The sequence below is a fragment of the Somniosus microcephalus genome, chromosome 1 (assembly GCF_052327205.1).
Source record: "Somniosus microcephalus isolate GS21.2 chromosome 1, FLI_Smic_1.0, whole genome shotgun sequence".
In the NCBI taxonomy this organism is placed as follows: Eukaryota; Metazoa; Chordata; class Chondrichthyes; order Squaliformes; family Somniosidae; genus Somniosus; species Somniosus microcephalus.
The window spans coordinates 168,234,681-168,252,080 of NC_140987.1; the positions used below are offsets into that span (position 1 = coordinate 168,234,681).

At 42.6% G+C, this 17,400-nt stretch overlaps 1 protein-coding gene across 11 annotated transcripts in view; it reads right to left on the reverse strand.

The window, feature by feature from the left end:
- The window catches only part of apc (APC regulator of WNT signaling pathway), a 395,143-nt gene that overhangs the window by 25,347 nt on the left and 352,396 nt on the right, over window positions 1-17,400 (reverse strand). For 9 of the 11 annotated variants that reach the window (XM_085987189.1, XM_085987163.1, XM_085987171.1 and 6 more), the window contains 2 exons: window positions 11,013-11,391; window positions 4,056-4,178 (listed from right to left, as the gene is read on the reverse strand). In XM_085987189.1, the coding sequence (XP_085843315.1) occupies window positions 4,056-4,178; window positions 11,013-11,391 (502 nt within the window). The remainder of the gene's footprint in view (window positions 1-4,055; window positions 4,179-11,012; window positions 11,392-17,400) is intronic. The other 2 variants (XM_085987196.1, XM_085987193.1) reach the window with 1 other exon arrangement.

Here is a 17,400-nt window from a genome sequence, read left to right on the forward strand (position 1 = left end):
AACGCAGAAATGTGCGAAGTGATACATTTTGGTAGGAAGAACGAGGAGAGGCAATATAAAACGAAAGGGTACAATCCTAACGGTTAAAAAAGCATATGCGATCTTGGGCTTTTAAATAGAGGCATAGAGTACAAAAACAAGGAAGTTATGATGTACCTATATAAAACATTGGTTTGGCCTCAACGGGAGTATTGTCTCCAATTCTGGGTACCGCACTTTAGGAAGGATGTGAAGGCCTTAGAGAGGGTGCAGAAAAGATTTACGAGAATGGTTCCAGGGATGAGGGACTTCAGTTACATGGATAGACCAGAGAAGATGGGTTGTTCTTGAAGCAGAGAAGGTTGAGAGGAGATTTGATGGAGGTGTTCAAAATCATGATGGGTCTAGACAGAGTAGATAGGGAGACATAGTTCCCCTTGGTGGAGGGGTCGAGAACCAGAGGAGACAGATTTAAGGTGATTGGCAAAAGGATCAAAGGCGACATGAGGAAAAACTTTTTTATGCAGCGAGTGGTTAGGATCTGGAATGCACTACCTGAAAGGGTGGTGGAGGCAGATTCAATCACGGGTTTCAAAAGGGAATTGGATAAGTACCTGAAGGGAAAAAAATTGCAGGGCTACGGGGAAAGGGCGGGGGAGTGGGACTAGCTGAAGTGCTCTTGCAGAGAGCCGGCACGGGCTCGATGGGCCGAATGGCCTCCTATTGTGCTGTGACGGTTCTATGATTCTATTCTATGACTCTAAGAGGCATGCCACCATTATTTGTACCTATGCACCAACCATGCCAAACTCCATTGAAACCAAAAATTAATTCTATGGCGATTTAGAGCATGTCACCTCACAGGTTCCGAGAAAAGTCAGGCTCATTATCATGGGCAACTTTAATAATGTTCATGTAGGAGCTGATCACCAGTCCTGGAAGGGAGCTATTGGTAGACATGGAATAGGGAAGTGCCACTTGTATTAACTGGAGATGAATCAAAGGCTATCATTATCGACAGCGATGGCCAAACCATCATCATTTAGACCATATGAGGCACTGCTATGTCTACATTTAGCCAGTTTTGGTCCACGGACATGGTGAAAGATAGAGGCTCTGGAGAAGGAACAGAAGGGAGCAACCCAAATTATACCTAGCTTAAAGGCTCTTAGTTAAGAGAATAGGCTTCATACTTTTGGGCTCTTTAGAGATTTGAAGGCTCAGAGGGGATATTGGTTACATTTGAGATTTCATAGGCAGAGGGTTGGGATTACTAGGAGTGGATCTGAATGGGACGGGTTGAATAGATTGAAATGGATAAGGATCGTAGGACTAGAGGAGATACATACACAATATGTAGACAAAGAGTTAGATTTTCTACATTACAACAGTGACTACACTTCAAAAGTACTTCATTGGCTGTAAAGAGTTTTGGGACGTCCTGAGTTAGGAAAGGAATTATATAAATGTCAGTTCTTTCTTTTAGATTAGAAGCCAGGAAGTATTTATTTTCAGTGCTATCGGCCTCTGGAACAGATGACCTGAACATATGGGCCCGAATTTTGTGTTAACCCTTATTACAGAGTAAATCAGACAGCAACTTCCTGAGTCTGCACATGCACAGTTAAACACGGAAATCAGGAAGTTGCTGTCCACAAGTTGCGCTTCACCGGTACCTCGCCGATAGACTCGGCACTGAAATCCATGTAAGGGTGTGAAGTTGCTGCACTTACCCACTAGTTACCCATTAAACACGCCAGTAAAAGTTAGGGCTGGGGCATTCAGGGTAAAGTGAATTTTTAACAGTGTGATAAGTCTTAATTACTGCCAAACAACCTCTCTGGCACTGAAAATTTAATTTTACAAGTCTCATTCCTTCAGAATTTAATTGTTGTTGGAGATATTGTTTTTACCTTTTCCTTTCTGTCTCTTCTCTCTCTCTCTTAATCCCATCTTTCTTTCCTTCACTTAATTTTGTTTTCTGTACATGATTGTACAATGAATTAAATATTCTAATTTATACTTCCTGGTTTAGACTGCATGTTGCAGTGAGGGTTCTTCAATCTGATTGGTTGGAGCCACGCTGTTGCTTGCTCTGCTCACATACGTCACAGGTCCCTTGAAGAGGGTGCCGTGCTGGATCAGATGCTCGATGACAACAAGTAGCTGTTCAAAAACCCTCGAAAACTCTGGACAGCTGTAAGCATAGTGAACAGCAAGCGCTGTTCCTTCGTCGCGGACCACAAAATCCGGGCCATGGTGAGTATGGATTCATTGCTGTCCTTTAAAAAGGAACTTGACAGGTTTTTGACAGGGGGCCATTTCGAGTTTAAGAAAGCAAGTTATGAGGTTGCAATTGTAAGGGTTTATGGAAATGGCAGTCTTCGATAGCTTTAGTTGATTGACTTCGGGCGTCAAGAGAGGAATCTCACAGATGGACCTGATTGGTCTTATCCTACCCTTGTTTTTATGTGTATGTATGTATTCCTGAATACTAAGAATTCTAGTTTGAATTTCACTTTCCTGTTTAATGCATGTTTTAGCTTTGATGTGTGCTCGTGCACATGAATGGGAGTCAACATACTTATATCAAATGCATACATATGCTGAGGGACTAGGAACCAAGATTCCAAATTGTGGAGACTACTATCAAATCTCGAGTGGCCTCTGTGACTGCTGTGCACTTAAGAACGAATTGCTCTCACATCACACATCTAAAAGCTTATTGATTTTTTTTCCCTTTTAGCATTTTAGAAGGTTTCCTTACAGGGCTATCTAGTTGAGCTTAATAGCATAAAATGTTCTGTAGGCAAGGTCATGACCCTAAGCAAGCATCAATCTTGAAACAATGGATTAAAAAAAAAATTAAGTAAATCAGATAATTGACATGAAAAACTGAACGTCACTTTCTTAGAAGATAAAAATGTGCAGTAAAACAAGCTAAGCTACAACTTTATTATAGTATCATAGAAACATAGAAGATAGGAGCAGGAGTAGGCCATTCGGCCCCTCGAGCCTGCTCCGCCATTTAATGAGATCATGGCTGATCATCCAAATTCAGTACCCTGTCCCTGCTTTCTCCCCATATCCCTTGATCCCTTTAGCCTTAAGAAATATATCCAACTCCTTCTTCAATATATTTAATGAATTGGCCTCCACTGCCTTCTGTGGTGGAGAATTCCACAGGTTCACCACTCTCTGGGTGAAGAAATTCCTCCTCATCTCTGTCCTAAATGGCTTACCCCTTATCCCCCTTATCCTTAGACTGAGAGCCCTGGTTCTGGACTCCCCCGCCAATCGGGAGCATCCTTCCTGCATCTAGTCTGTCTAGTCCTGTTAGAATTTTATAAGTTTCAATGCGATCCCCTCTCATTCTTCTAAACTCCAGCGAATATAAGCCCAATCGACCCAATCTCTCCTCATAAGTCATTCCTGCCAGCCCAGTGAATCTTCGCTGCACTCTCTCCATGGCAAGAACATCCTTCCCCAGATAAGGCAACCAAAACTGCACACAATACTCAAGGTGTGGTCTTACCAAGGCCCTGTACAACTGCAGCAAGACATCCTTGCTCCTGTACACGAGTCCTCTCGCTATGAAGCCAACAGCCAACACTAGCAGGTCACAAACCACAATACCTTATTGTTACTCTTTTAGGTTTTGCCTACTCCCCCTATTTATCTTTCACAATGACAATTCCTTCTTGAGCTACAGCTTGGAAGTGCAGATGGCAGAAGTCATAATTTTCACCATGATTCCTGTCATTTGCTTACATTAACTGAAGGTGCATTTCTGTGGAGCAGGACTCAATTCTGCCAGTCCCTTGTTCACCGCACCCCCGCCCCTTCAATATAGCACTCTGCCACAAATATTCCAAATTAAAATTAGAAATTAAATCTATGGCACTCTGATTTGGAGTCCAACTGTGGGATGCAATTTCTAAGACATTGTAATTTTTCCCGTCAAGGGCCACTAAATGAACACATTATTTGTTCTGATGCAACCAATTTTTGAATACATTAAAAAGTACAGAATATGGAAAGTACGCTCTCTAGTCGACAAGATTGGCATAGCTTACCTAATTCATTCATTGCATGCCTGTGTTCCTCATCAAATGAAAGCTTCATAAGTACACACACTGCAGGACAGATCTGGTGTTCCACTGGAGATGGCACTATAGCAACATAATGCATACATAAACCTTAAACAGGAGGCAATTCAAATTTTTCTGTTTTATTTTCAAATTTTGTAGTATAACTTCCAAACATAAACTCTAGAAATCACTGAAGTCAATTAAAATGAACTTTAAGCAAACAAAAACTGATCTTATGTACTGCACTTTTAGAACAAAAGCAAGAAAAGTTACATTTCCTCTTACTGAATAATAAGATGAATGCAGTTAAAGCAAACCTTTTGCTTGATGCAACATAGGTGTGCAGAAGTCAATTCAAATTTCTAAAATTATATTAGACATTGCGGCCAGTATTTTCCACTTCTGTGCTGGCCAGTCCATTCACTTTAATCGGCTGGTGAGCGCACAAGAGTAAAACCCAGGCCTGCATATCCAGCAGCTTTACATTTAAAAAAAATCAGCATTGTTAGTATATCAACAGTTCAAGGAAGTTGAATACTGGAATTAATTTAACTGGTTATGAGGATATCAAGGTAATAAAACATGATAAGCCAAAATGGCCTCTTTCTGTGCTGTAAAAAGTATCATACTAATTAAATGAACATATATGATAACTCAACTGAAGTAGTAACTATACAGTGCAGAAAACAAATTACAGCTTTTATTGTATAAACACATATATGAATCAAGCACGTCACAAATGCCTAGAAAATTGCTCATGATAATTAGACTGAAAGGAATAAATATATTTACACAACACACAGTTGAAGATGCAAATGGTCACCAGGAGTAGCCACCTGGCTGCCAAGGCTAGTTTAAATGGCTGGTTTCAGAACACAAAGGTGTAAAAGTAGGCCAGTCTTCCTCTTTGCTGCAGATGGCATATTGAGCAGCATAAATAACATACATTCTTTAAAAGAGAGTTCTCACCTTCTCACTGGTGATTTAAACAAAGAAAGAAAAAAATGCAGGCTATCTTGGTCAGGAGGAACTATCTCTACAGTTTGAAAGCTGGTAAAAGATCTTTAATAAACAGTGACTTTTAGAAAGAGGAGTCAAAGGGGTACTATACTTGTGAATTAACAGCACTATACCTAAATTTTGGGTAGGGATCGTTGAAGTGAAAGATGCTGCTTGTCTGCACTGAGTAATGATCCTATCAATCTGACTGTAAACTCCAATAACCATACTAGGCCCTCAAGTACTGGAGTTTTGACATGTGTAGGCTTATGTTCATTGTAAAGTTAACACTAGCAGGCTTCAGGGGCTGAAATGTTGCTAGCCTGGGCTTTTGTATAGCGTTTTATTCCATGATGAAGAGGTTTGAACTCTGCTGATCAGATATCTTTGCAGCATTAGAAGGAGATCTGTGTGTGATTGTCCATGGTAACAAATAAAAAACTGAGGAATGGAAAAGGTTGGAATTATGTCTATGGTCATCATGGAACCAGAGGGATACTTGTATGTAAGTGCATTATAAGGCAGCAGTTTAGTTTGGACATATAGTTAACTTCAGCTATGCATTCAGGTGAAGGATATTGTTAAACCTGACTTTCATATTTTATTGGGGCAGTAATTCCTCCCCAAACGCGTGAGTACGGAAGGGGTACTCACGCGTCTGGCCGGAGGAAATGCCGGTTTTCAGCATGCACAGCGCATGCGCTGAAAACCGGCATTTCCTCTCCTCTAACCCAAGAGTTGAAGAGGCTAGCGCGTGCGTCTTGGATTTCCTCTGTTTTGAGGGATTTGCGCATGTGTAAAGGCCTCCGGTCTTTACGCTTGTAAAAAGCACACGTAAGTATTTATTTTTACAGGTAAGTGGTGTTTTAGTGTAATTTAGAATTTTTTTTTCCAGAGGTTTATTATTTTAAAGAATCTACAATAAGGTAAGTTTAGTTTCAGACCCTTTTTATTAAAAATTTATTTTTTTCAAAAAAAAAATTGTTAAATTATTTTTTTAAACTTATTTATACTTAATTTAATGATTGGGATGTTTTTTAAATTTTTATTTAAAGTTTAAATAGAGTTTTGGGCCCCCGTAGTTTTCATGAGTTTGACAGTTCTTACTCTCAAACTCATGAATGAACCTTCCCCTCCCCGGATTGGTTGTACAGTGCTCACCTGATCCCAGCCGGCACATCGCACTAACTACGCCGCTGGATCAGGTAAGCACTGCGCGCTGACATCTGAACCGGGCCTGTGACAGGAAATGCAAGCAGGCCCGGGCTTCAGATGTCAGCGCGCAGGGTGAGTGCAGATCGGGGGCTTGCACGCGCGGCAAGCCCCCGACACCAAGTTCTGGGCCAATATAGTCGTTTGGAGCTTCAACTTGGCACTTTGTATGACATCTTCAATATCGCCCAGTGCAGCATCCTAGATGGAAGTCATTGAGAGGTGGGTAAGTTATGTTTAAAGATAGGAGGGACAGTCGAATTTTTTTGTCTAAACTTCAAACACAGATCCTAGCATCGGGTGCCCTACCAGTATATTAATACACAAACACACGGTACCATAGAACTAAGTTTGTCATTATATCCCAAATGACAAAGTTTAAAGCTCCTTTTGATCACTTTATTGTTCCTTCCTGTGGGAAGATAGCTGTCAAAGGACAAGCCAATTCACAGCACACTAATACAATATGGCCTAGAAATTGAGTGGGCTTAGCGGCCATTTTGCGGCGCTAGAGGGCATTGCGCTGGACTTACAGCCGGTTTTGAAATTGACTAGGGCCCAACATCGGCGTTACACCGGTAGCGCTGCGCCGGCACCGATGACGTCATCGGTGTGCGCAGCGTCCCGGTTGCCGTGGTGACGGGCCCCAGCGCCGAAATTCAGTTGCGGCCGCCTCGCCCGTGGCAGCCGCAACTAAGACTCTGGCAACAGAGTCTTACACGACTTTGCGCCGGCGCATAAAGGTGGAGCGGCGGCCGGCCGCTTTCCCGCTGGCCGCCTGCCCGCACCTCCCTCCCCGGACTCCCCCACCTCCCCCCCGCGGAACAGATGCTTCTCGGCTGCGAGCCCGGCACTTCCCCGAGGTGCCGGGCTCATTTTTGTGGCGATTTAACCGGCCAGCGGGCGGGTGCAGGCAGCTCCTCCTTAACTGAAGGAGGAGGCCTGCACTTCCCGAGCCTGCCGCAGCGCATCGGGCGCCGCAGCGCCGGAATAGCGCCGCAATGCGGCGCGTAGCGCCAGTTTTCAGGCGCAAACAGCCTTCAGTAGCGCCGGCAGCCATTTGGGCGCGGCGCTACTGAATTTTTGGCGCGCACAGCGCGACTTAGCACCGGCGCTAGATTTCCGGCGTTAAGCCCCGGCGCAGCGCAAACTCAATTTCTAGGCCTATATCTTTTCAACAGGCAGTCACAGAGCAGCATTGGTGGATGCCTGGTGCCTGCTGCCAGCTAGAACCGGTACAATTGGAAAGGGTTAGAACTTGGTGCAAACATAATATTGTTAATATTTCTGTTTAAATCTGTCAATTACTAGGACAATTTTTTATACCCACAGGAGAAAATAGACATGGGCCCAGAAATTCGGGTCAGGGGCTTCCCGCGGGTGCAAGCCCCCGACCTGCACTTGCCTAGCGCGCTGGCCGTTGAGCTGTGGGCCCGCGTGGGATTCCGATCCTGGGCCTTCTCCAACTGCCGGCGCGCAGTGCTTGCGTATCCCAGGGGCGCAGTTAGTTCGATGCGTTCCCTGGGATCACGTGGGCCATGGAGAGCCAATGGTAGCAGGGAATGCTTCATTCATAAGTTTGACAGGAAGAGCTGTCAAACCTACAAATACTATAAGCCCCAAAACTTCAAATACATTTTTTTTTTAAATCACATTTTTAAAATAACTATAAATTACATGAAATAACTATTTTAAACAATAATTTTAATTTTTGAAAAAATTAATTATAGAAACATAGAAGATAGGAGCAGGAGTAGGCCATTCGGCCCCTCAAGCCTGCTCTGCCATTCAACGAGATCATGGCTGATCATCCAAATTCAGTACCCTGTCCCTGCCTTCTCCCCATATCCCTTGATCCCTTTAGCCTCAAGAAATATATCCAACTCCTTCTTGAATTTATTTAATGAACTGGCCTCCACCGCCCTCTGTGGCAGAGAATTCCACAGGTTCACCACACTCTGGGTGAAGAAATTCCTCCTCATCTCAGTCCTAAATGGCTTACCCCTTATCCTTAGACTATGAGCCCTGGTTCTGGTCTCCCCGGCCATCGGGAACATCCTTCCTGCATCTAGTCTGTCCAGGCCTGACAGAATTTTATAGGTTTCGATGAGATCCCCTCTCAATCTTCTAAACTCCAGTGAGTATAAGCCCAATCGACACAATCTCTCCTCATACGTCATTCCTGCCATCCCAGGTATCAGCCTGGTGAATCTTGGCTGCACTCCTTCCATGGCAAGAACGTCGTTCCTCAGATAAGGCGACCAAAACTGCACACAATACTCAAGGTGCGGTCTCACCAAGGCCCTGTACAACTGCAGCAAGACATCCTTGTTCCTGTACTCGAACCCTCTTGCTACGAAGGCCAACATACCATTTGCCTTCTTAACCGCCTGCTGCACCTGCATGCTTACCTTCAGCGACTGGTGCACAAGGATACCCAGGTCTCGTTGCACTTCCCCTTCTCCCAATCTATTGCCATTCAAATAATAATCTGCCTTCCTGTTTTTGCCACCAAAGTGGATAACCTCACATTTATCCACATTATAGTGCATTTGCCATGTTTCTGCCCAATCACCCAACCTGTCCAAAACGTACTGGAGTTTCATGACATCCGCCTCGCAGCATACCCTCCCACCCAGCTTTGTGTCGTCTGCAAATTTGGAGATATTACATCCAATTCCCTCGTCCAGATCATTAATATATATTGTGAACAGCTGGGGTCCTAGGACCAATCCTTGCGGTACCCCACTAGTCACTGCCTGCCACTCGGAAAACGACCCGTTTATTCCAACTCTTTGCTTTCTATCCGCCAACCAGTTCTCTATCCAAGTCAATAACTTGCCCCCAATCCCATGTGCCTTAATTTTGCACGCTAATCTCTTATGCGGGACCTTATCGAAAGCCTTCTGAAAGTCCAAATACACCACATCCACTGGTTCTCCCTTATCTATTTTACCAGTTACATCCTCAAAAAATTCCAGTAGATTAGTCAAGCACGATTTACCTTTTGTAAATCCATGTTGACTTTGTCCGATCCTGTCACTGCTTTCCAAGTGCTCTGCTATTACATCTTTTATAATGGACTCTAGCATTTTCCCCACTACCGATGTCAGGCTTACCAGTCTATAATTCCCCACTTTTTCTCTACCACCTTTTTTGAATTGTGGGGTAACATTACCTACCCTCCAATCCATGGGTACTGTTCCAGAGTCTATCGAGTTCTGGAAGATGACCAGCAATGCATCTACTATTTTTAGGGCCACTTCCTTAAGTACCCTAGGATGTAGATTATCAGGCCCTGGGGCTTTATCGGCCTTCGGTCCCATCAATTTTCCTAACATCATTTCCCTACTAATACTGGTTTCTTTCAGTTCCACCCTTTCATCAGACCCTATGTTCCCCGGCATCTCTGGGAGGTTATTTGTGTCCTCCTTTGTGAAGACAGAACCAAAATATGTATTTAGTTGGTCTGCCATTTCTTTGTTCCCCATTATAAATTCCCCTGATTCTGACTGCAAGGGACCTACGCTTGACTTCACCAATCTTTTTCTCTTCACATATCTATAAAAGCTTTTACAGTCAGTTTTTATGTTCCCTGAAAGCTTACTCTCATATTCTATTTTCCCCTTCTTAATTAATCCCTTTGTCCTCCTTTGTTGAATCCTAAACTGCTCCCAATCCTCAGGATTATTGCTTTTCCTGGCCAATTTATATGTCCTCTCCTTGGATCTTAGGTGTACAAGTTTGAAGTTTACGGATGATACAAAACTTGGCAACGTAGTAAATTACATTTTCTAACGGGGCTAAAAATAAACTTACATTTCTTTAAAGTATTTAAAAATAATAAACCTGTGGAAAAAAAGTTTTACAAGTAATTTTAATTAATTCACCACTTGCCTTGTTAAAAGCAGGCCTTGTGCCTGCTTTTTAAAAGTGTAACTGCTGGAGACTTACCCTCCTGGAGAAACCTGCAAAAAAAACGTAAGTTCGATGCGCACGCGCTGCCTCTCCGGCGCACGCGTTCCACCTGTCAACCCCTTCTTTCAGGGGAATGGAAGTGCCGGTTTCCCGCACATGCGCAGTGCATGCACGAAACCGGCACTTTCGTTGGGCCTACGTGTGAGTACCCCGTGCGTACTCACGCGTTGGGACCCAAATTTCTGGGCCATGGTATTGGTGCTCTTCCTCATGCTAATAGCAGCAGCCCAGATGCAACAGACACTCAAGACCTGAAAGCATGATAGATTACAATATAGCTGCAAAAGTCTTCAAGCTGTGATGCTGAAGAGAAACCTACCCTAAACACAATTACCAGTTCCATTTTAACAAAAATATACATCTTTAATAAAAGAAGCTGCCATATATGTACAGTAAACTCTTTCGTATCCGGCACCGACGGGACCAGTTGATTAAAAATTCCGGATAACAGAGAGGTAGGCAATTTTTAACACAAAAAAATTAAAACCAATGGCTAACTCGGCCACCGCGGGAAACTCGGACTCGGAAAAACAAAAAATGGATGGATTCGGCAAGATTACCGGTTATCTATTTTGCCGGTTATTAAAGAATTCCGGTTGATTAGGTGCCATTTAAACAAGTGTTTACTGTATTAGAATGAAGAGTTTACAAAACAGAACTTCCCGATGTCATTTTTTCTTAAAGGCTGCTTCTTTTAATAGAAAATTGTAATGCAACTAATTCACAAATAATACTGTACAGAAAATATCATACTTGGATTTTTGTCCTGATCCACGCCTCGCTCATGTGCTTCCTGCCATTCCCAGCATGTCTCACAGTAAGCACGGATCTGTTCTAACAGGTGAAGAACACGGGTCTCTCGTCTTCCTCTCTTGTCATCTGGCTGCGAATGGATTATATTGTGTAGTGCAGCACTAGCCCGTGCACGGGCCTCCTTACTGCCACGTGAATTGCCTAGCAGCACAGAGTCTTTATCATTGCCGTGCAAAAGCTGTATGAGCAGCGGAAGACAACCAGACTGACGCATAGCTATACAGCTGTCCTGAGAACTAGACATTGCTAGCAAAGTTCGAGACATATCATCCTTGTCGTGTGTGCCAAGCATTGACAGCAGCGAGTATACCATTTCCACCTATAGCCCAAGCGAACCAAAAAGGTTAAATTCTGTTCACATCATAGGGTCAACAATTAATGACATGAAGCCAAATTACTGAAAATTTCGCAAACAGTAAATCTAAGGATATCATTTTCCCTGTTTCAAGCCCTCTGTAAACATTTGGTGATACAGGAAACTTTCTGGTATCCGGCACGGACGGGACCGACGTGGTGCCGGTTCATCAACAATTCCGGATAACCGAACGCTATAGTAAAAGATACGGAGCTCAGAGCTCCGTATAAAGCAACAAACCCCGTGCTTCAAAACAATCGGCACAAGTTGCAAGCGTCTCTGTAGCTTAGCAACAGCTTCAGCTACACCCTTGCACAGCAACAAATGGAGTAAAAAAAGTAATAAAAGTAAAAAAAGTTACCTGAACCGACTCCTGAATTTTGCCGGTGGATAGAGCGTTCCTGTTATTTAGGGGCCGGTTAATCGAAAGTTTCCTGTAATTTACTGTGGCAGTAGACATTTCTCTTGACTTACCACCATCTCGCTAAGCAGAGGTTGGATGGGATTATACTTCAACTGTGTTTGGCCAATGGTGTTACATTTAGCCCTATATTCACACTCCAGTGTTAGAATAATATTTCAATTAGACAATATCAGAAGGTCCAAATCCACTTAAACTGGAATCAATCAATTGACTTTCTGCCACTAGCTTTTTTCTGGTTAATTTAATAAATATTATAAACTACAACAGCTTTATTAACTCTGCTTAGACTCTCTGGAGTTCAGAATAATGGATGAGTAAAATCAGATTTCATGAAGTTGGGTAGTGATATTCTGGTCTGTCCAGTAAATTGCCAGTTAGCAATAGCTAATAAAGCTAACATTTCATCGCGTTACATCGAGTGTACAGCACAGATTCAGGCCATTCGGCCCAAATGGTCTATGTTGGTGTTTATGCTCCACATGAGCCTCCTCCCAGCCTACTTCATCTAACCCTAACCAGGCGTAAGAATTTCACGGGCATTCAGCAGGCGGAAGTTGGGCAAATAACACAACTCTCCGCCCGCGGAGGCCCTTTTCCCAGGGATGCGGATCATCTGTCAAGAGATTTCTTGACAGATCGCAAGTACAGGAAACTCTTTGGTATCCATGGTGTGGAGAGGCCGGTGTTGGACTGGGGTGGACAAATGTAAGAAGTCACACAACACCAGGTTACAGTCCAACAGTTTTATTTGAAATCACAAGCTTTCGGAGCGCTGCTCCTTCGTCAGGTGAAGTGGAGAGATGCATAAAGACACAGCTTATATAGTCAGAGAATAATGCCAGATGATTACAGGTAATCTTTCTAACTGCCATTTATCACACCTAGGCAGAGAGATAATCACAGCAATCAAAGGTGTGAATGGTGTCGAAACAGGTCAGTCAGGAAAACATTACATCAAAGAACGGGGGACTCGGACTCGGCAACATTTCCGGTTATTGAGGTGTTGTTTTCGGAGAATGAATTTTGCCGGTTAATAGAGAATTCCGGATATTTAGGTGCCGTTCTTTGTTGTAATGTTTTCCTGACTGACGTGTTTCGACACCATTCACACCTTTGATTGCTGTGATTATCTCTCTGTCGAGGTGTGATAAATGGCAGTTAGAAAGATTACCTGTAATCATCTGGCATTATTCTCTGACGATATAAGCTGTGTCTTTATGCATCTCTCCACTTCACCTGACGAAGGAGCAGCGCTCCGAAAGCTTGTGATTTCAAATAAAACTGTTGGACTATAACCTGGGGTTGTGTGACTTCTTACTTTGGTATCCAGCACCGACGGGACCAGGATGGTACCGGTTGATTACAAATTTTGGATGACGGAGCGGGTTATCTACCGAGGCTATTTTTAACAAACAAACATAAAAAAAATCAAGAAATGTGCAGTATACAGTAATTGGGTACTCCCGGCAGCGCGGGAGAGTCAGATTCCCGTTATTGAGGTGTTCGGACTTCCGACAGCGCCAAAAAGCCGAGTAGTGGCAGTTTGGAGAACTGTCCCTACTGACTAACTCGGCCACCGCAGGAGACTCGGACTCGGCAACATTTCCGGTTATTGAGGTGTTGTTTTCGGAGTTTGAATTTTGCCGGTTAATAGAGAATTCCGGATATTTAGGTGCCGTTTAAACGAGAGTTTCCTGTACTGGGTTTTCGTGCATGCGCTTTGCATGCCTAAACCTGGAAATTGCGTAGCTGTTAAGGGCGCGTGCGTACCTCGTATGCACCTGTAGGGGGTCGCAAAATACGGCCCATTTTCTCTGCGCCTACCCAATCAAACCCTTTCATTATCTTAAAGCCCTCCTACAGCTCACCCTTCAGCCTTATCTTTTCTAGAGAAAAGAGCCCCAGCCTGTCCTGATAAGTCACCCTCTCAGTTCTGGTATCATTCTAGTAAATCTTTTTTGCACCTTCTCCAGTGCCTCTATATGGAGACCAGAACTGTGCATCATACTCAAGTGTGGTCTAACCAATGTTCAATTCAAGTTTAACATAAATTCCCTGCTCTTCAATTCTATCCCTCTAGAAATGAACCCCAGTTCTTGGTTTGCTTTTCTTTTTAAAATGGTCTTATTAACCTGCATCACTACTTTTAGCTATTCGTGTATCTGTACTCATAGATACCTTAGCTCTTCTACCTCATTCAGATTCCTATTATCCAAGCAGTATGTGGCCTCCTTAATCTTCCTACCAAAATGTCACACTTATCTATACTGAATTTCATTTGCCAATTACATACCCATTCTGCAAGTTTATTAGTGTTCTCCTATATTTTGTCGCATTCTTCCTTTGTATTAACTACACCTCCCAATTTGGTGTCTGCAAATTTTGAATTTGTACTTCTGATTCCTGAATCCAAATCATCTATGTAAGTAGTGAACAACAGTGGTCCCAGCACCGATCCCTGTGAAATACCACTTCCCACCTTTTGCCAGTCCGAGCAGTTACCCTTAACCCTATCTCTCAGTTTACTGTTTTGTAGTCAGCTTGCTATCCATTCTGCTAATTGTTCCCTGAATCCACATGGTCTGACCTTAGTTATGAGTTTACTATGTGGTACCGTATCAATGGCCTTTTGAAAGTCCAATTTTATTACATCTACCCTTGTCTACTCTGTCTGTTACTTCTTCAAAGAATGCAATAAGGTTGATCAAGCATGACATAAGAACATAAGAAATAAGAGCAGGAGTAGGCCATACGGCCCCTTGAGCCTGCTCCACCATTCAATAAGATTATGGCTGATCATCGACATCAACTCCACTTTCCTGCCCGATCTCCATATCCCTTCCCTTTTGAAATCCATGCTGACTACTCTATTATATTTTCAGTTTCTAGATGTTTTTCTATTACATCTTTGAGTCAAGATTCAATTAATCTTTCCTACCACTGACGTTAAGCTAACTGGTCTATAGTTTCCTGGACTTATTCCTTATATTTAAAAAGAGAGATGGAACAACATTAGCTGTCTGCCAGTGTCTGGCACTATTCCCTTTTCTAATGAATTGTTATATATGTAATAGTGCCTCTGTTATCTCTTCCCTAGTTTCTTTTAATATGCACGGATGCAATCCATCCGGACCAAGAGTTTTATCCTCTCTAGGTTTGATTAGTTTATCAATTATCACCCCACTTTCTATCTTAAAAGTCTTTGATCTCTTCTTCGAATGTCATGCCCACCCTGTTAGTTTCCCTGGTAAATACTGAGACAAAGTAACTATTCAATATTTCTGCCATTTTGTTGTCATTACCTGTGAGTTTATCTGGTGCATCCTTTAGTGGCCCTATTTCTATCCTAACTTTTCTTTTGTTATTTATGTATCTGTAGAATGCTTTACTGTTTCTTTTTATGTTCTTCAATAATTTAATTTCCTAGTTCCTTTTTGCTTTCCAATTTTTTTTAAAACTTCTTTCCTAACCTCTTTGTATCCCCTTTTGTCATCCTCTCCTTTATTGTCTATGTACTTATTGTCTTTTTCTTTAGTTTTAATTTTACTTTTATCTCTTGGTGTTTCTCCTGAACTCCACTGATCACCGTTTCAAATAGTTCCCACTGCTGTTTTACCTCTTTGCCTGTCAATTTTTTTCCAGTTTACCTTCCCTAGTTATATTCTCATTCCCTCAAAATGAGCTCTTTTCCAATCTATTCATTTGGTCTTTGTCTTACTTATGTCTTTCTCAATCATTTTATTAAACCTGATCATGTTATGACTGCTAGTGCCTAGCTGTTCCCCTACACTTACTTCTGATCTGCTCTGGTTTATTTCCCATTACTAGATCCAGTAGTGATTCTTCTCTTGTTGGGCATATGTACTGGGTAAGAAAGGAGCCCTGAACACACTGTAAAAACTCCATTCCCTTTTCCCTAACCTCCTCTTGCCAGTTTATTTGGGGATAGTTGAAATCGCCCATGATTATTAATCTATGTCTCATACTCATTTCATAGATTTGCCTGCATATTTCTTTACTCACTTCCCTTCCACAATTAAGTGGTCTGTAGAATACCCCTATTAATGTGATTGATTCCTTCTTATCCTTTGTCTCAATCCATATGGATTTTACTTCTATCTTAATGTTAGTTATATCCCTTTTTACTACCATCATTGTTATCTCTAATTAGTACAGCAACCCCACTCACCTTCTTCCTTCCCTATCCTTTCTAAATATGTTATATCCTGCAATATTAACTGCCAGTCCTGTTCTTTATTAAGCCAAGTTTCAGTTACTCCTACTACGTCTGGCTCCTCGCTATGAATTGATGGCCCAGAAATTCGGGTCTCCACGGGTGAGTACGCATGGGGTACTCACCCGTAAGCCCAATGGGAAGTGCCGGTTTCTTGCATGCACTGCGCATGCACGGGAAACCGGCACTTCCGTTCCCCTGAAAGAAGGGGTTCAGAGTTTGAACGCATGCGCAGGAGAGGCTGCGCGTGCGCATCGAACTTACGTTTTTTTTGCAGGTTTTCCCGGGAGGGTAAATCTCCAGAAGTTACACATAAAAAGCAGTCGCAAGGCCTGCTTTTTACAAGGTAAGTGGTGAATTAATTAAAATTAAAACATTTTTTCCACAGGTTTATTATTTTTAAATACTTTAAAGATAGATAAGTTTATTTTTAGCCCCGTTAGAAAATAAAATTATTTTTTTCAAAAATTTAAATTATTGTTTAAAATAGTTATTTCATGTAATTTAGTTTATTTAAAAAATGTGATGTTTTAAAAAAAATTATTTGAAGATTTAGTGATGTTTTGGGGCTTGTAGTATTTATAAGTTTGACAGCCCTTCCTGTCAAACTTATGAATGAAGCATTCCCTGCTCCGATTGGCTCCCCATGGCCCACGTGATCCCAGGGGACGCATCGAATTAACTGCGCCCCTGGGATACGCAAGCACTGCGTGCCGGCAGTTGGAGCAGGCCCAGGATCGGAATCCCACGTGGGCCCACAGCTCAACGGCCGGTGCGCAAGGTAAGTGCAGGTCGGGGGCTTACACCCGCGGGAAGCCCTCGACCCGAATTTCTGGGCCATTGTCTCCAGTTCTACCGTTTTGTTTCGGCTGCTGTATACATTGCTGTACAGGCAATTTATTTTGTTTTTATTAATTGTTTCACTCACTTTATTTTTAACAGTTATTTTACTTATGTTCTATAACTATCTGTTCCCTGATCGTTTATGATACCCTTATTCTTTACCTTGGTCTGACCTTTACTTTCATCTCCTATTTCTTTTATCTTCAGGTTTACGTTATTTTCACTAGATCCCTCCCCGCCATCTTACTAGTTTAAAATCCTATCCACAGCCCTATTTACCCTTTCTGCTGGGACACTGGTGAAGCCCATCCCAGCCATATAGCTCCTTCCTGGCTCAGTACTGGTGCCAGTGTCCCATGAAATGGAATCCCTTCTTCCCACACCAGTCTTTCAGCCACACATTCACCTTCCTGATCTGCCTATCTCTATGCCAATTAGTACGTGGCTCAGGTAGTCATCCTGGGATTATCAC